Source organism: Camelus bactrianus, chromosome 13 (genome assembly GCF_048773025.1).
Source record: "Camelus bactrianus isolate YW-2024 breed Bactrian camel chromosome 13, ASM4877302v1, whole genome shotgun sequence".
Classification (NCBI taxonomy): Eukaryota; Metazoa; Chordata; class Mammalia; order Artiodactyla; family Camelidae; genus Camelus; species Camelus bactrianus.
Window position 1 is genome coordinate 75,733,628 of NC_133551.1, and position 19,544 is coordinate 75,753,171.

A 19,544-nucleotide genomic window follows, 5' to 3' on the forward strand; every position below is an offset into this window, starting at 1 on the left:
CCTGCGGCCTCTGGGTGCCTGTGGGCCTCTGCTAGCCACCTGCTGGGTCACTATTGTCTGGGCTGAGAGAAGGGAGATTCCACATCAGCGTAGACTCTGTGTGCACGTGTGTATGCGTAAGAATGAGCCAAACCGGTGTGTGTGTGTTGGGGGGGGGGGTGGACCTGGGCCTGCGGGGCCCAGGAGGAATGGGAATGGGAATGGGTTGGGCTCTAGAAGTGTGAATTTATTTGGTGCCCTTGAAGTTCCGGGGCAAGTTTGGCCACATTCAGAGAGCGCCCTCTGGTGGCCATGATGAAGATGGCCCTGAGCCCAAGGGGCAGGGGCTGGGGCTGGGGCTGGGGTGGGGGCCCAGCCCCTGATAGACCCTCCCAGAGAGAGGCAAGTGAGGGTCTAAGGCAGGCCTAGCAAAAGAGGCTGGACATTGGGAAGAAAAAGCCCTCTGACTGGGGAGTGAGGGGGAGAGGCTTGGGAAGCCACGTGGGTGCTGGTGCCCTAGGTAACCCCGGGGTTTAGTACCCACCTAGCTAGGGATTTGCAAAGCTTTGACGTATTTGGCCTGTGTACTCCTCATGACACCCCTTAGAGCTAGAGGTGCTTTTTATTACCCCCACAGCACGCAGGAGGAAACTGAGGCACAGAGAGGTAGAATACTTGCCCGAGGCCATGTGGGGAGACAGGTGGGTGGTCAGGGCGTCGGACCTGTTCTTTGAGCCCCAGCTCCTCCTCATTCTTTCCCCAGAGTGAGCCTGGGATGCAGGTTTGACATGTTGGCTGGAAGATGTCTCTGGGCTGGTGGTCCCAGGATAGGGATCTGGAATCCCAGTCTCAGGAGGGTGGGTGTGAGCCCCAGACAGCTCCAGGGGGCTGATGCTGGCCTCTGCGCGGCTTTTCTGGGGCTCTGGGCGGGGCAGAGGGCACCCCCATCCACACACCCTTGATGGTCTCATCCAGTCTGTGGCTTTAGTACCACAGCGTAGCCCCGAGTTTCCATCTCCAGCTGAGGCCTCTTGGCTGACTCCACCTGGACGCTCAATCAGCCCCTCAACCTGGATGGGCCCAAAAGACACTCGGGACTTGCTCCCAGGCTGCTTCTCCCACGGTCTCCCTCTGCTCAGCAAATGACCCCTGCAGCCTCCAGTTACTCAGGCTCAAAACCTGGAGCCTCCGTTCACCCCTCCTCTTCCTCTCACACCTGTGGATATTGGCTTCCAGTCCTGTTGGCTTCACCTCCTGGATAGTTCCAGATCTGAGCACTGCACACCAGCTTCACTGCTGAGCTGCTGTCAATTCCTGCCTGAATTGCCTAAACAGCTTTCTAGCAGGCCTCCCTGCCCGTCCCATCCCCCTGGTCTGCTCTCCAGTAGCAGCCAGAGACCCATTCAGTATGAAGTCAGGGCACACTACTCTGCGCCAGTGGCTCCTACTCCCTGCCCGCAACACGCTCTCTGGCCACACAGACATTCCTGCCACAGGACCTTTGCACTGGCCCTTCCCCCTGCCTGGGCTGCTCTTCCCCCAGAGATGTACTTGGCTCTCCCCTCCTTCCAGTCTCTGTGCCAGTACCATCCCTGGCCTTCCCTGAGGACCAGCTCCCTCACCGCTCCCAGCTCTTGTCCATAGCACTGTTGCTCCTGGCACGCTGCCATTTTGCTCACTTATTTTTGGGCTGCTTCCCCCACTAGAGTGTAAGCCCTGCTGGGGCAGGTACTTTTGCATGTTGCTTCCCCACTGGATGCTCAGGATTTGGACCAAGGCCTGGACGCACTGGCCTCCCATTAACCATCTGCTGGTTGTTGGAAGTACATGTCTGGAGTGGTCGTCTATGGAGATCCCCTGTTGAATGCGCACTTACGATGTGCCAGTGGCCACATTGTGTACTTGACCTTCCTTATCTGGGGAATCTTCTTAACCCCACTTCGCAGGTGAGGAAACAGAGGCCTGCAATAGTCATGTGGGCTTCCCAAAGGTCACAGAGCTGCATTCTCTGAGCTGGCATCAGCTGAGGGGCCCTGGATCAGTGCAGGGGCAGGCGCAACTCAAATAATAAGAGTTGCAAGAGTTAACCCTTTCTGGACCCTGATCCCTATGTTTCTGTGAGAGAGGGATGGCCCCCTGCTCCTCTCCACATACCATCCCCTGAATCCTGGTGGCAGTCGCAGGCAGGCAGTCTGTGTTTTGTAAAGAGACAAGGTCAAGGGCTAGTAAGTGGCAGAGCTGAGATCTGAGCCCAGAGCTCAAACCTGTTCTCCCTGGCTCTGCTTCTGAAGCTGCTGTCCTGGCTTCAAGCCCTGGGGCTCCTCAGGAGCCCAGGCCCTGGTTTTCCAGTCACCTGCACCCAGTGTGATGCGGGCCACCCTTGGGAACGTGGCAGCGGATGCTTCTTGGGGTTGATGCTAATCAGAACCCTCATGGCTGCTTCCTGAGTAGGGCTCCTACTTTAAGCCCCGAGGCAGGGAGTTATGGGCACATCTGAGGCCCTGGGAGCCAGAGATGCCCACAGCTCAGAGATCCTCATGCTGAGTGCAAAACATTTGTTATTCTGTGTTTGGAATTTCTGGGTCACACGAGTCTTTATGGAATGCCTGGGGTGGGCTAGGTCTCAGGAAACAGCAGCTAATAGTCAACTTGGAGCCGCCTGAGTCCTGGCCTGTGCTGTGTGCTCCCCAGCTGGGTGTATCGAGTCTCCAGCTTCTCTTGGGGTTGCCCTCCCCTCCCCTCTGCCTGGGGTGCCCACACCCCCCACACCTCCTGCCTGACACCTCATCATTCAGGTGTCAGCCCCCTCATCTGAAGTTGACCCACACCCCACACTGCCCTCCTCAGAGCACCTACCACCCTGTGTACTTACTGATCATCTGTTTCCCCCAGCCAGAACCCAGGCCAGGGGCAGGCACCAGGCGCAGTGCCTGGCTCCACAAATACTGCAAATGAAGAGATGCCTTTGTAGCCATAAAAAGGTTAGGGTCCATCTAAGGCTCAGATGGGTAAAGACGCGAGAAACAAGCAGCATTTCCATTTTAAAATATTAATGTATAGGAGTATCACCTGTGTGCAGCCATATCCATGCCATAATTTAACCACTCTTCCACAAAAACAGCTGGTTTAATTCTGCTTTGGGTCTTGCAAGCAGAGCTTGGAGAATTCCAGAAGCCGCCCAGAGGCTGGCCCCTCTTTCTTGCCAGGCTTATTTAGCACTTGCCTTTCCGGCTTTTGGCCAGTGGGTGGCACTGTAGCCACGCAGATTTACTTAGCTTCAATGGGTGACATGTCTGTGTGGGGCTGGGGGACAAGCCCCTACAAATCAGGGTGGGGAAGCCACATGCTACGCTTGCCTACTTGGCCCTAGAACCTCTCCGTCACCCTGATCTGCCTTGCTAAGACCTGACCCTGGGACATTTATAGGACCGGAAACCATAAGAGGACCCCCATGTGTCTGAGAATTGCTGGGGAAGGGGTGGAGATGGAGGCCCCCTGGTATCCCTCCAGAGAGGCAGGTGCTGTGGGTTTGGGGTGGGCCAGGGAGTTTGCATGTTTGCCAGGTATTAGGTGAGCCCTTGCTCAGGCGGGAGGGCCACGTTGGTGCCACAGGTGGCAGCAGGTATGCCAGGGCTCAGACTGACAGTCACCTGTAAGCTGAGTATCTCCAACCCTTGCAGAAAGGTGCTGTGAGAGTCAGCTGGGAGGGCAAAGACAGGCGCTGGTACAGGGCCCCATCTCCTCCTCCCCACTCCCCACCCAGCCCAGGGGCAGCCCCATGCTGCCCAGTGTCCTAGAAAGGCCGACAGGTTTCCGGCAGAAAGTCATAAAAGTGCTGGCTGCTCTGTGGGGCAATGAAGACTCGCAGTCCCATGGCTCAAACAGAGGCTCTTTGGTGTCATTCAGTTCACATAGATGACAAGGAAGCCAAGTTCAAAATATATGAAGAACTCATACAACTCAACAACAACAAAATAAACAACCTGATTAAAAAATGGGCAGAGGCCCCAAATAGACATTTTCCCCAGGAAGGCCTACAGCTGGCCGACAGGCACGAGAAAAGATGCCAGCTCCCCTACCTGTTAGGGAGATGCAAGTGAAAGCACAGCGAGGTACCACCTCGCGCCTGCCAGGGTGGCTGCTGCGGGAGAGACAGCAAATAATAGTGCAGGGAGGCTGTGGAGAAAGGGGCCCCTCCTACGCTGCTGGTGGGAATGGAAACTGGTGCAGCCACCATGGAAAACAGCTGGGAGGTTCCTCAAAACATTAAAAGTAGAACTACCATATAGTCCAACGGCTCCACTGCTGAGTATTTATCCAAAGAAAATGGAAGCACTAATTCAGGGTGGTAGCTGCACTCCCATGTTCACGGCAGCATTATTTACAATGAAACAACCTCAGTGTCTATTGATGGATGAATGGATAAACTGTGGTACACACACCCCCCCCAGAATATTACTCAGACATAAAAATAAGGTGAAATCCTGCCATTCGTGACATCATGGGTGGACCCTGAGGGTGTGATGCTAACTGAAACAAGTCAGGTGGAGAAAGACAAACACTTCACGCTTTCACTCATAGATGGAGTATAAAACACACACACAAACAACACAATCCAAAAATGGGCAAAAGACCTAAACGAGCAGTTCTCCCATGAAGACATACAAATGACCAATAGGCACGTGAAAAAATGCTTAATATCACTAATTATCAGAGAAATGCAGATCAAACTACAGTGAGGTATCACCTCACACCAGTCATAATGGCCATCTTTCAAAAGTCCACGAATGATAAGTGCTGGAGAGGCTGTGGAGAAAAGGGAGCCCTCCTACACTGCTGGTGGGAATGTAGTTTGGTGCAGCCATAATGGAAAACAGTAATGGAGATTCCTCAAAAAACTAAAAACAGACTTACCATGTGACCCAGCAATCCCACTCCTGGGCATATATCTGGAGGGAACTCTAATTTGAAAAGATATATGCACCCCAATGTTCATAGCAGTACTATTTACAATAGCCAAGATGTGGGAGCAACCTAAATGTCCATCAACAGATGACTGGATAAAGAAGTTGTGGTATATTTATACAATGGGATACTAAGCCAGAAAAAAGAATAAAACAATGTCATTTGCAGCAACATGCGTGGACCTGGAGATTGTCATTCTAAGTGAAGTCAGAAAGAAAGAAAAATACCATATGATATCACTCATATGTGGAATCTTTTAAAAAAAAGGCACAAATGAACTTATTTACAAAACAGAAACAGACTCACAGACATAGTAAACATACTTACGGTTACCATGAGGGAAAGGGGGTGGGAAGGGATAAATTGGGAGTTCAAGATTTGCAGATACTAACTACTGTATATAAGATAAACAACAAGTTTATCCTGTATATCCTTGTAGTAACCTATAATGAAAAAGAACATGAAAACAAGTATGTATGTACACATATGACTGAAACATGATGCTGTACACCAGAAATTGACACATAGTAAGGTGACTATATTTCAATCAAAAAAAAAAAAAAAAGAACAAACCAAAGACAAACACATAGATACAGAGAACAGAGAGGTTACCAGAGGGGAAGGGGAGGAGGAGGATGGGGGCAAAATGGGTAAAGGGATTCACTGGTGACAGTTGGAAACTAGGTTTTTAGTGGTGAGCATGCTGTAGACAGAACTAAAAATGTAACATTGTACATGTGAAACTTCCATGATGTTATAAATCAGTGTTACCTCAATACAAACTGAAAAAAAAAAAAAAGCTGGCTTTCAGTGCGGGGGCAGGGAGGCAGGGAGGCCACACCACACACTCTGCCCTGTTGAGAAGCGCTTTGGGAACACACTCCCGTCCACCCGGGAGACAGTCCCCAGCACTGAAAACGATTTAAGTAAAAGGATACTCATTACAGGGTTATTTGTAATAAGAAACAGTCAGGGTTGTTGCAGATCTAACAACAGAAGAATGTTCTCTCTGACCATTGAACAATATTTTTGCAATGGAGTACCCTGAAACAATCGTAGACAGTGTCGAGAAAAAGAATGAGGATCTGCTCACAGTCACAGAGAGCGAGTCCCCAAGGGGGCCCGGCTGGACCCCACGTGCGTCTGTGCCAACTGGCTGCGTCCATCACATTACCAAGGGGTCCCGGTGGCCCCGGGACACGGGATGAGCGGCTGTCCTGGGGCCAACTACTCTTGTTTGGTTTGAATTTTGAATCATGAGAATGAGTTGCCTATTTGAAGGGTAAATCAAATTAAAATGAAAGAACTGTGGTTGCTAAGAGCTTGTCATAACCTGGCAGGTTATTTTTCCTCTTTAGTGAAAAGGTTGTGAAAGTGTACATTTAGCTTTTGCACAACTACGTGAGACTGTATATGACAACTCTATATGTCTGACTGACAACTATAAACGACTAAAACTGCAAAGCAAGGAGCCAGGCAGACAAGTGAACCAGTAAAACCCCCATCCTTACGGGAAAAAGCCTGGAAAGAAAGATCCCAAAATAGGAACCGTGGTTATCTTTGGATGGGGGAGTGATTTTCCCTCCTCTGTCTATTTCTCTGTGCTTCCCAAATTTTCCATAATGAGTATGTATGCTTTTTTTCACTTTTCATTATGCAAGTAGTATCTTTCAGAAAAGAGAACAAGGTCGCTTGGAGCCCCACCACACAGAGACTCGCCTGTGTGGGCTGCTTTGTGGCATTGCCATCGGGCAGCCCTCTGTCTCCTGGTTTTGCATTTAGGGATGTGTGGTGGCCATAGCTTGTGTTACTTGAACAGTGGGAGAGAAGCAAGGGCCGCTTTGGGGGCGCGTGTTCAGGGTGGGCCCCGTGGGCCGGCTGACCCGTCTCTGGTCTCTGCAGGAGCGCTGCGTGGCCGCCCTGGCCCGGGTGGAGCGCACCGACTTCCTGTCACCCATGTGCATCGGCGAGGTGGCGCACGTCAGCGCCGAGATCACCTACACCTCCAAGCACTCTGTGGAGGTCCAGGTCAACGTGATGTCCGAAAACATCCTCACAGGTAACTTCCCCTCGCAGCTCACATCTGCTGAGAGCTGACTGCTCCTGGGCAGTCCTGACGCTGCCTGTGGGTGACCTCCCTCGGTTCCCACCTCTGCCTGTGAGCGGGGACTTCTGGCTTCCCCGTTTTGCTGATGGGGAAATGGGGGCACAGGTGTGTTAGCCAACAAGCCCAAGATCACACGCCCAGTGTGCAACCACTGCCCTCCCTGCCTTCCGGGGGCCCGGAGGCCAGCAGGTCTGGGCAGAGCGGTAGGAGCTGGCTGCGAGGGCACGTGCCACACTCTGGCCCCCCTGCTGTCCCCTGTCCCCCGCCTTGCCCTCCCCTGCCCAGTGGAGCTGCTGGCCCTTGGTGCACCTCTGCTCCCTGGGCCCCACAAACCAGGCCTAGGCTGGCGCTCACTGGGCGAACCTTTGACTCTGGTTTGATCTGAATATTCCCTTCCTCCAAGTGGTAACCATGGAAACCCCTCTTCTTCCTCCCACTGGGCGCTGCAGGGGAGTGTCGCTCCTGTTCACACTGGCTGCTTTTTATAACCGGGCTGCTGATGGGGGAGGCAGGCCCCTTGGTCCCCTCGCTGCCCACCTCCTCGTCCCAGGCCGCCCGTTGAACCCCCTCCCCCAGAGGAGAGTCCATGCTGGTTCTAGAGGAGGAGCTGCCTGGGTCCTTGCACCTCCTCCCGACGCCCCCTCCTCGGCGGTGGCTGCCACAGAAGGCTGTGCTCAGAGATCTTTAAGGGGCTCCGTCCGGGCTTCTCCCCACCACAGGCCGGAAGCACAGTTATTCATCTGGAATATTTGGCAACTGCAGCAGGCCCGACCACGCACAGTGGATGACTCAGCTGAGCCACTGCCAGGTGCGGGGGGGGCAGTCAGTGGGCTTGTGCCCCGTGTCCTGCGTCCGTGGCCCGCACCCTGTATCCGGCAGGCAGCTCTGGCATCAAAGGGGCATTGGAAGCTGCTCTCAGGCTGGGGCACAGAAAGAGGTGCCCAGGGCCCTGACTTCCCACCCTGGTGCTGGCAGCCCGCCGGGAGAAGGCCCAGTGCAGGGTGGGCCCTGCCATCCCCCCTCCACCTGTGGTGTGCCCCACCTGGGTGCCCAGCCCTCCTGTCCTGGGCTGTGCTGCGGGGTGAGGCTCTCTGCTTCACTTGAGCTTCACGCTTAGCTGCTGAGCGCGCCTGCAGCAGCCATGTTTTCTCATCATGATTTTTCCAGTATCCGGGAGCCCGGGACCTCAAAAATGGAGCTGGGGTCTGCTTTGTAGATTCCTGGCGTCCAAGCCCCCTTTCTGGCGTGTCTGAGGCCACAGCCCGGGAGGAACCCCCATGGACAGCGGCATCGCACTATGTGCGAGTGCGGACAAGAGGCGGGGGGGACGGGGACCTCCCGGGCATCAAAGTGGAGCTCACTTCCTCTGTGTTGCAGGGATCCCTGGGGTCCTGCTCCTCCCTCGAGAGGTGGTTCTCAAGGGGACGTTTTCGGCTGTCTCAGTCGGGCTGAGCTGCTGCCGTCCTGGCGGAAGCTATGGTGCTCAGGCGGGCCCCTCAGATTGACGGGCCCAGGTGTGTGCAGGGCGGGGCTGAGGAGCCCCGCCCTGGACCTCCGACTTCTCCCTTCCCCGCAGCTCCCGCTGGCTCATAACAGACGTGGCGTCCATAATTGATGAGTGAATGAATCAGGGAGATTTGGGCCTCTGCGCTGAGAGCAGGTGCCAGCAGAGGGCTGGGTCTAGAATGACATGCCCCAGCCCCGTTCTGCAGGGTCCCTCCCATGGCAGAGCAGGGGTGGGCAGGAGGCAGGTGAGAGGGCCTCGTGGGCAGGACCCCTGCTGTCAGGGTGCTTCCCCCGCCCCCCTGAGTGTCCACCCTGGCCCTGAAGGATGGGCATCAGAGCCTAAACTGCCCCGAGCAGCGAGGAGCACTGCCCCGCCGTTCCCCCTCCTGGGACAGCGGGGGCGGGCCTTGCGCACGTGCGAGGACAGAGGCTCAGAGAAGGCAAGGGATGTCCCACACTGCCCAGCCTTTTGAGATGGAGGAGGCCTGAGGTCGAGGGAGAAGACAGGCTTTACCACGAGATGGGAGCAGCAAGACTTGGAGCCCTGAGGGCTGGGGCTTTTCTGCCCGTCTTGGTCACCTTGCCCTGGAGCCCCTGCTGGATGGCCGGGTGCCCCATCTTTCTTACTCATCTGGGTCTTCCTCTCGGGGTCCCATCGTCATGTCTGCATCTCCCTTGTCCTGTCTTTCTGTGTTGGGATCTGTGTGAGCTTCTCCTATTCTGGGACCCTGGGTCTTGAGTCCCTCCTGTCTTGATGTGTCTCTGCCCACCTGTCCACTAGGATGTGAGCCCCTAGAAGGCAGGGTGTGTGGCCTCCTGGTCTATTCAGTCTCCAGGAGCAGGCCTGGCCAGCAGGCCCTCGGTGAACACTGGCTGGGCCGGCAGGTGGACTGTGACAGGTGGGGAGTCTGGGCTGGGCAGACAAACAGGTGACAGGGTGGAGCCCCGGGCTGCTCCTGAGCTGTCTGCATGTCTCTCGACCCCAGGAAGCAGGGCCCCTGTTCTGTGCGTCCACCTCTATCAGGGCCGCGCCACCTTTGTGATGCAGCCAGGCAAGCACACGCCCAGGCGGAATGAATGAGCAAACCTTTGAAAAGGTTTGCTCATTCATTCCGGCAACTGTCAAAATATTAAGCTAACTAGGATGTGATTGCCGCGAATCACTCCAGAAAATAGCTGGGAGCTCTTAAAATTTCAGAATAGATGTTTTTAGTCCTGCAGTGCCTTTTGATGGTTTTATTAAATGATAAAGAAAGTACAGTTAATGTGTTTTGCCTCATTGGCTCCACGGTGTTCATTTAGGTCTGGAGGAGGGCCACTCAGGGTTCCCATGGAAACCAGCCTGTCAGGCCAGCTCTAGCTGAGTCAAACAGGAAATCTTTATTCCCAAAAGCAGGTTGTCAGAGTCACTCTCAGTCAAAGTGCAGTGAAGAGATTTTTCCGTATTATCTGCCTGTGGTCCTGATGGTGCCGTCGTGGCCGGGCCGGGCGGAGGACGTTCCGGCCTGAGGAGCTGCCTGGGCACCAAGGGCCTCGCCCTCTTTCTAAGTGACCAGCTGGGGCTTGGCTTGGTCCTTGAGGCTGCGTTTAGGGCAGGAAACGGAAGCCCAGGTATGCTTCGGGAAGGCAGGTCAGGAAGAACCAGTAGGAAATGAGTTCTGGGGGCACTTCAGGGAGAGCTGCTCCCCGCTGCTCCACTTCCTCTCTCTGTCCCCCAATTCTGCCACTCTCCTCTGCATTGGGGATCTTCCATGTTGAAGAGGCAGCTTTTAAAAGGCACTCTTGCAAATGCTTCCCTGAAATCACTGGGACCTGGGAGACCCAGGTCTGTACTTAAAATGGCACCGAGTCACTCTGTGAGCCTAGGCTCCTCCTGTGCAAATGAGGGGTGTGGACCACGTGATCTCTGCGCTCTTGTGGCCCGTGATTTTCAGCCCAGACAGGCCCCCCACCCTGGCAGCCCCACTCTGCCCTGAGGCTGGGCTCAGTGCCCCAAAGCAGGTTCTGTTTTCTGTCATTATCCCAGAGTAGAAGTCAGCAATCCACAGCTCTTTCTCAGCCCTCCGCTCAGAAGCTTCTGGATGGGAGCCCTGAGCCACCAGCAGCAAATGTGTCTGGTGTGGCGCCTCACACCTGGAAGAGGGGGCGCTCGGGAGGTGCCAGGAGGCAGGAGCAGCGCTGAGCTGCCGGCACAGCTGTGCTCTGCCCCTTCCCTGGCTGCCTGGGTGGGCTCTGCCTCCAAACCCTCAGCTTCACCTCCATGAACTGCTCCCTGTCCAGCTGGAGCTTTTGGCGGCGTTTAGACAGGTGGACAGATCTGCCAGAGGACGCTCCCTTTCTGAGCATCAGGACGTCAAGTTCCTCAGCAGAGCCTTCTCAAATTTGGGTGAAATTCGTCGCAGGGATCTCTTGGTGGAGACTGCGCCCAGCCTGGCTTTGTCCCACTCTTCCCAGGGAGGGGGCCGAGGCCTGCCTGCCCCTCCCCACAGTCTTCCCTCTCTCCCTCTGGAGATTCCTTGGAGGCCTGCCTGGAGTCGGTGCCCTCCAGATGTAGGCTTTCCATATTAGAAAGTGCTAGAAAGCCAACAGGCCCAGGAACCCCAGGCTTAAACCACATGACCTGAACCCTTTCCAGCAGCCTCTGGTGGGGGTGCAGCATGCTGGGGTGGGGGCTCCCCACGCTGGGGGGCCCACTCCTCTCCCCACTCTGCTCACACTTGCACCTCGCGGCTGAAGAAGGCCTTGGAGGTGGGGGCCAGAGGTGGTGTTTCAGCTCCCCCTGCCCTGTGCCTGACATGCCCTGCTGGCTCTCAGGCCATCACTCACGGGTTCTTCTTCTCTGAAGGTACCAAAAAGCTGACCAATAAGGCCACCCTATGGTACGTGCCCCTGTCGCTGAAGAATGTGGACAAGGTCCTGGAGGTGCCTCCGGTCGTGGTAAGGAGACCTCTCCCCCTTCTCGCCACGTCGGGCTGGGGAGGGGGCAGGGGGCCGGCAGTGGTGGTGGGGCATCCGAGGAGAGCAGCATCACACTGGGCCACCAGCAGGAAGCGCTGGTTGGAGGGGGGCGCATCCCTTCTAGGATCACTCAGTGCAGGTGTAATTCATGCTGGGAATGTGAGCGCAGGCTGGCCTGGGCCCGTGGACACCCCTCCCGGAGGACTCTGGCCAGAGGAAAGGCGGGTGACAGGACTGTGCCGGGTGACCAGTCCTGGGAGAGCCAGGACCTCCAGGCTGCCCGCCCACCTTGGCCCCTGAGGACATTTGTTTCAGCCCCTTCTCTCTCCCCCTGCTGGCACCCCCTCCATCCTTGGTTTCTCTCATTCCGGTTTTGCTGTGGACAGACACATCTCTGCGTGGGAAGATTTCATTGTGTTCACGCCCAGCAGCCCCGCTGTGGGCTGGCTCGGGGGTGGGGGCAGGCTTTTGGAGAGCGAACATTAGGCTGAGAGAGGGATTTAGTTCCTTCCCTGATAGCTCCTCCTCCTGTAACTGCCCGTCCCTGGATGTTCAAGGACACACGGGATCGTCTGTCCTTGGAGGCCTGCTGCGCTGCTCCCACCTTCGAGGGACAGCAGTTCTCGGAGGGACCTGTGCCACGGCTGCGGCAGTGTCTGCCCTGCGGGGAGCATCTTCCTTCGGCCAGACGCACATAGAATACGTTGCTAAGAATAGTAAGACTGGGGACCGGACAGTTAGGAACTGGTACCCGCTCTGTTTGCTTACAAAGCACATGGAGTATCGCCTCCCGTCCTCCTCCTCAGCTCACAGGGACTCCCAGGGACAGGCCCTTCCCTCCTGTGGGAGTCTGGCTCCGTCTCCCACCTGGGCGCCTTCCTGTGGCCCTGGGCCACCTGGGGCAGTGGGGACTTCCTGCGACTGGCTTCCTGCCCTCTCCCTGTGCCAGCTCAGCGTCTGACCGGGCACCCTGCCTGTGCCCCTGCGGAGACAGGAGTCAAGGCCCAGGTGGGGCTTTTCCTAGTGGGGTGGCTGGCTGCTGGGCCATTTAGTCTGTAGACTTTTAACAAAATATCTTGGTGATGGGAGCTCTATCCACATTGAATGGGAAGGGTGCTTAGACCTTGCATCAGGTGGGTGGTCCATCATTTGGTACCGTGGGAGCAGGGTGGTAGTGCCGACAGCCAGTGTTGGGGCCACCTGTCCCTCCACAGGTGAGGAGAGCAGCGGGCTCTCAGGGCCAGGGTGTGGAGCCTATGGGTCCCACGTGTCCCACCTATTTGAGTTCCCTGGGGCTGCCATGACAGTCTGGGGTGCTTAAAACGACAGAGTTTGTTCTCTCCCAAATCTAGAGGCCAGAAGTCTGAAGTCAAGTTGTCGGCAGGGCTGTGCTCCTTCTGGAGGCTATGGGAGGGTCCTTCCTGCCTTGTCCAGCTCCTGGTGGCTGCAGGGGTTCCTTGGCTTGTGGCTGCATCTCCAGCCTCCCCCTCTGTTGTCACCTGGCTTTCCTTCAGTGTGTGCGTGCGTGTGTGTGCGTGCCTGTGTGTGCATGCGGTGTGTGTGCGCGCGTGTCTGCGCGTGCGTGTCTGTGCGTGCGTGCATGTGTGTCTTAACTCATTTTACCTGCACAGACCCTAGTTCTTAAAAAGGCCACGTTCCGGTTCCAGGTGGACAGGAATTTTGACAGGACACTGTTCAACCCAGAACACTGCCCTTTAGTCCAGCCCACCCACCACCTCTCTCTCTCCCCTCGACCCCCTCCATCTCTCCCTTCCTCTTTGTCTCTCTCTGTCTCTCCCCTGCCACCCCCTCTTCTCTGCTGGAGAGATGGAAGTTGCATCATTTTCAACAGCACTAACTCAGGGGTTTTAAGACGCAAGAAGCAGGAGTCTGGAGCATGGTGATTGTTCTCTTTAGAAATTACAAGTGTACTCACTCCCAGTTTCATCCTTCCCACTAAGCACTCGGTGTTAAATTAGCCACATCATATGTAAATACTCAGACACGATTATTGAGCTGATTAACTTTTCAGATGCTACAAAATTTAGAACTCTCCAGCAAGCCATGTCTCCAGTTCCAGCACCACATGATACATCTTGAGTGGTTGATGCTGGAGGAAGATTCCTGGGCCAAACACATTAGCTTGTGCTTCCTCCTGGCCCCCTGGGGCCCATGTGCTGAGAGCTGGTGGGGTTTTAGCCAGTGGGGGAGGGGCAGGCGGCCGCAGGCTCCGTGGTCCCTGTTTCCCTGTCCCCACCTCCCCGCAGGGACGGGGCAGCTCTCCCCATCACCCCTCTGTCCCCTGCTCTCCCTCCTCCATCCCGGAGGGGCTCCCAGTAGCTTTCCCATTCCTTTCATGTAGCTGGGTTTGATAAGACATAAATATCAACTTTGCCCCCGTTAGGGGGAAGTGTTGGAGGCGTTCCGCCCGGCGGAAGCAGAGCTCTGGATGGAAGCAGCCACACGGCTCCCAGCTGCAGCCGTTGCTCACGTTTATTTGCGCCTCCTTCTCCCCACACATGCTAAGCCTTCAGCCGATTTGACGTGTAGGTCTGCTGTCAGGCCCCAGGGGCATTCTTACTCATGTGCTCGGCCGCCGGCATCCAGCCTGCCCTTCACAGATGGCTGTCATTTATTTAAGAACATGTATGTCTCTATGTGTGTGTCTTACATGTCTCTCACATGTGACACACGTGTTTATCACACGCATCGCTCGTACACATACGTAGGTATCACACACAGAACACACATCTCCCCACCCTGCTGCCACACGAACGAATGTGCATGGGTTGAGCATGTGTGTGCATCTCCCTGGAGGAAGCCCAGCTGCGCCCCCTCAGTGTCACGCAGTGAGGACTTTGCCACTTTGCTCCACCTTTTCCCCCAAGGAACTGGGACCTCAGTGGCCCCGTGGTGGAAAAAGAGACCCTGCGGTGGCTGGAGGGCAGCTGCAGCCTCCGAGAGGCGAGGTGGCCTTTGGAGAGTGGATGCTGGTTTTGTTCAGTGTCTGAACATGAGCTTGCATCAAGAGGCTCGCGCAGACTGCTGCTGAGCTGCCTCTGCTTCAGATCAGCGGGTTTTGATGAGGCCTCCGGGTGAGAGCTGGGTGCCAGCCCATCATTAGAATGCTCTAGTAATGCTGTCCCCAGACTTAAAGCCAGCAGGAAGCGTTTGTGAGGAGGCTGCATTTTTCTTCCTCCTCGTGGCCCGTGTTGGGACCAGGGCCTCCATCAGTCCCCGCGTGACTGCAGAGGCCTCATGGGTGTGCTGGACGTGAGGGTTTATTAGACCGGGGAGGTTGGCCCCTTTTTAGAAAATGTCTTTAAAAGGCATTTCTTGAGGACACGTAGGTCATCCTTCAGTTATACTAGAAAGGCCCAGCACAAGCTCTGCTCTCAGAGTCCTGGCTCTGCACAGCAAGCATAAGGAAGTTTATTTATGGAGGAAGAGGCTCAGTTGTCCACTGCGACTTAAACACTCAGCACACTTTGTTTCTTTTGAGCAAACCACCCAGCTGCCTTTAGAGATGAGTTCTCAAGCCCCAGATAATGGTAATTAAGCCACGGAATGTATCCAGACCTGTACAGTTTTGGAGCAGAGCCATGAATAGGACAAACAAGACATTTAAAACCATCTTTTGCGAGAAGGTCTGAAATTGCAGGGGCAAGCGGAACACGCGGGGCCCTGGGCCCAGTGGCTTCTCTGTGGGCTCAGCCAGAGCTGCTGGGGGAGTGAGTGAAAGGGCAGAGGGCAGAGCTCATCCAGAGAGTGGCCAGCAGTGGTCAGCACGGAGGGCCAAGGCACCGGGGAAGTGGACCCTGCCCAGGGCCTCTCTGACGGCTCCCGGGGTGGGGTGTTGCCCCTACTGGGTCCTTGTCCCCTCGGAAGTCCCCGTTTTGTGCCAAGTTTTCGTGTTCATTTTTAACTTCTTGGGTCAGAACCCCTGTGATCCATTAGGAGAGCTTTAGGGGGGCTGTCGTAGGTTTGGTGAACATTCCTTACAAATGTGCAGCCTGTTTGACTGGCCGGGAGTCAGCAGAGCGAGGCTGCCCAGTGTTGGGGACACTCAGGGCCTCCTTGCGCCTCGCCCCGTCTGCAGGAGACTGGGCCCCTCTGGGGCTCCCTGAGCCTGCAGATCTGTGTCTGGGGAGGGACTGGGAAAGAATGGGGTAGCTGTAAAATGCTAAGTGGCTGAGATTGTTGGATGATATTACTTTAATAGCGGAGAACTGGTAGGATCCACCGCATGGATTGTGGTAGGTGGCACCGTGAGAGGAGGAAACTCTGTTACGTGTAAACTTTGAGTACAGCCTGGCAGAACTTTGATGTACATGTGGGCGTAAAAATGATTCTAGGGAGGTTGTAAACCTAACACGTGATCCAGCTTCTCTTGAGTGGGGAGGACTGCGTGGTATTTATTTATATGAAATGTAATTATCAGAGAAAGAAGAGCAGCCCCGTGCAGAGGGGCAGGGCCGCGGGACCGGCGCCTGACCTCTGCCTGTGCCCCCGCAGTACTCCCGGCAGGAGCAGGAGGAGGAGGGCCGCAAGCGCTACGAGGCCCAGAAGCTGGAGCGCATGGAGACCAAGTGGAGGAATGGGGACATCGTCCAGCCCGCCCTGAACCCAGGTAGGGCTGGGGCGGGGGCCGGGGCCGGCTCTGTCGGCAGATGTGCGGCCGCTTCGCGAGTGTCCTCTCCTGGGGGCCGGTGTGCCCCGGGCGCCGTGCCCTGTGCCCTGCCCTGCACCGTGCAGCCCAGTAGCTCGGCCACCAGGAGGCCCGGGGCGTCTGCTCCACGGAGTGCCGGCCGGAGACCCCGCGCGGGGAGGGACTCCGCACGCCTGGGCATGGAGAATTTGCTCTCTCTTGTCTGTCCCAAGTTCGCCCAGAAGTGCGCATATGATGGGATTTCCAGCTCATAAAAAGACACAAACGGCTGCAGCTGTTCCCACAGCATTCTCCCCCTGCCCGCCGCCCAGACGTGGCCTCGGTAAATAGACCCTGAGCCCCGGCTGCGGGTGCCTGGCTCCCTGGGGGGCTGCTTCCTTCCAGCCTTCACCCTTGGGGCTGCAGGTCCAGGCTGGTAAGGCTTTAACAGGAGCCCTGGGCCCTGGATGTGGGTGTCGTCCACGTCTAAATAGGACAGGGAGGTATTCCCGCCGGAGTCCCTAACAGAACTCTCCCTGCGGGGGCTCGGCGGCCTCTGTTCCCGCCGGGCTTCCTGGCAACGTGCCTCGCCCTCCTCTGCACACAGTGACCACATCTAATCGTGTGGAGAGCGAGCTGTGTGCCCTTTGCCTCTCCTGTGGGGCGTCCGTGTTCCATGCGGGTCACACAGCGACAGTTCGGAGGCCCTGCACGCTGGTGCTGCCCGCCTGCCTTCCTGGCTGCAGCCCACATTTGGCATTGGCGTGGGGGACTGGTGAAGCCCTGCAGGTGTGCAGATTAGGGCAGGACTTTCTGTCCTGGGTCTATCGTTCGGCCGGTGCACTAGATTTCTCAGGCAGCATCTGTCCGTGTGTGTAGGAGTCTGCAGATCTTGTGGTCATAACTTCCCCCTCCACACCTTCCCCCTCCCCTCCGTTCCCCCTTCATGGCCCACAGTGAAGGCCAGTGAGCTGCTAGGTTGGTGTCTTCACTGTTCTTGTCATGTCTGCTTTCCAACAGACACCAAAACAAACAACGAGAAAACTACTTGTGGGTATAAATGGAATATTGCTGCTTTAATGAGACCTGAGGTAGTGGCATCTTTTAAAAATGAAAGGTGTGGGTAACCCACAGGGCAGGCTGGGGGTCCTGTGATGACCAAGTTTATCCAGGCCCTGGGGCACATCCCACTCCCCTTGGTGGGACAGGGGGCAGACAGCGACCTCAGGCCCAGGCTCTGCTCTTGGGAGGGCAGGCGAGCAGGCAGGTCAGGCAGAGGCATGGAGGCCTGCAGGGGGACGCAGGGGAGCGGAGACAGCTCGAGAAAGGCATGGACTCGGGGCTGGGGGCGTTCCCTGGAGAGAGAGGCTGAATTGGGTTGACAGAGGACCCCGCAAGAGGACAGGTCCGTGCCACAATCCCTGGACCCTGTGACTGTGACCTTATTCACAGAAAGGGCCTTTGCAGATGTAATGAAGTTAAGGATCTCATCCTGCGTGACCCAGGCGGGCCCCAAATCCAATGACCAGTATCCTTGTAAGAGACAGAAGGGGAGAGACGGTGTCAGCCTGGAAGCGGCAAGGAGGGCTGGGAAGAGGCTCCGGCCAGCATCAGGGGTTGGACCCACCCGCCCCTCCTTGAAGGGTGGCTGGCGAGGGCTTGGGGTGGAAGCTGGGGCCCAAGACTGAGTCTCAGACTTTGAGAACCGTGAGGCTAATCCCAGTTTATTCCTTTGACTGACTGTCTGAGAAACTGAAATTACCCAGGGTTTTCGATCAGTTTAAATTCCTTCACTCATGCGATTATTTTGTTTGCCATCCTCTATTTGCTTGTAAATCTGATACAGATATTTTTCAGAATCTGTTATTGTCCAACGATGCTAATGAAAGATGGCATTCTGAATCTCAAGATTTCGTGATAGGTTTTTACAAGCTTTTACTTTCTGCTTTTCCAGCCCTAACAGAAGTGCGTCTTTCTCGGATAGTTAGATCAGGGCCTGACTTTTAGCCACTTCTTTAGGAAGTCGTATATCCATTCTGCGGTCCTTTTGAACACTGGGGTGTGTGCTTGTCACTGTGGCCTTCTAACAGTCGTGCCCTTTCCTGTGGGAAGACCCCCCCCCCCCGTCCTGGGGTGAGGCTGCCCTGGCCCAAACTTGCCACCCCCACCCACGAGTCCCCCTGGACCTGCCTCTCTCCGTCACTTTTAAAACCAGAACCAGATTTCAGCCTCTGCAGCTGTTGCCTAGCAACCCCACCAGGGGCTGACCTCATCTTTCAGGTGTCTTTTCAGAGAGTCTGGCAGCTCTTTAAAGCCCAGTTTTTCTTATTGTTGTCTCCATCTGACAAGACAAAATACAGTTACCTCGAACTCTTCAATCCATGGCCAGTAGTTGTCCAGCCTTAACTGCATAGGGACTATTTGGCATAGGGCTGAACCATCTGTTTTGGGGGCTATCAGGTTTATGACAAAATCAGCCCAGCCTCATTCCTGGCCTTTGGGTTTGAAACAGCGTTCACCTTGAAGTCTGGTCCCTACTGCCAGGACAACCAGAGTCTTGGCAATTCAGACCCACCCCTAGTTCCTGGGCTGGGCCTGGGCTCTGCCTCCCAGAGGTCAGCTAGCGCCCAGCCACCTCCACAGGCCGATCAGCTCCGAGCCGTCCACAGGGTGCTGCCTGTCCAGGGGCTCGCCCTGGGTAGGAGAGCCTTATCCCCAGGCTCTGGCCAGCAGATCCTGTTCTGGGGAGGGAGCAGGAGGAGGAATGTATGTTCTGGAGGCCACTGCTGGGCTAGCACCTGGGCTCCGGCCCATGGGGACTTAGCCCTTCTGTGCTGCAGTTTCCTTGGCTGGAAACACAGGAGAGTTCTGTATCTGTCTAGGACAGTGTTGAGTGTCTCGTCTGTTGCTGCCCCGGGGACCTAACTCAACATCTCTACATCATTTTGAAGCTGCAGGTTCAAAGCTTAGGCACTCTTAACAGTCAAGGTCACGGTAACTGCTTAAACCCTATAATCCTGGTGCCTAACTCAGTAGAGGTTAATTTCCTGTAAAGTCCTAATGGGGGACCTCCTCCAGAAGGCAGGGGCTCAGGGATTCAGGCTCTTTGGTCTTGTCGCACTGCATCTTTCGTAGGTAGCTCTTGGGGTCACCCTGGGAGGGAAGGGCCGGGAAGCTCGCCCATCAGCATGAGACGCTTCTCCTCATGCCCCTGTGGCTGGAAAGCAGCCTCGCCGTGGAGGCTGGGAAGTGTGGTCCAGTCATGCGCGGAGGAGGGTCGGGAGACTGGCTGCCCGGTCCTGCCTTCCAGTCACACCTCACCCTCAAGGACAATGACCTGAGAACCTATCCAGTCCCCGTGTGTGATCATGGATCACGGGT

The 19,544-nt window shown here is 55.9% G+C and overlaps 1 protein-coding gene across 5 annotated transcripts in view; it reads left to right on the forward strand.

Moving 5' to 3' along the window:
* Positions 1-19,544, forward strand: part of ACOT7 (acyl-CoA thioesterase 7) — a 90,630-nt gene that overhangs the window by 23,452 nt on the left and 47,634 nt on the right. For all 5 annotated transcript variants that reach the window (XM_074377566.1, XM_045518579.2, XM_045518580.2 and 2 more), the window contains exons 3-5: positions 6,847-7,003; positions 11,403-11,494; positions 16,031-16,145. In XM_074377566.1, coding sequence (XP_074233667.1) covers positions 6,847-7,003; positions 11,403-11,494; positions 16,031-16,145 — 364 coding nt within the window. The remainder of the gene's footprint in view (positions 1-6,846; positions 7,004-11,402; positions 11,495-16,030; positions 16,146-19,544) is intronic.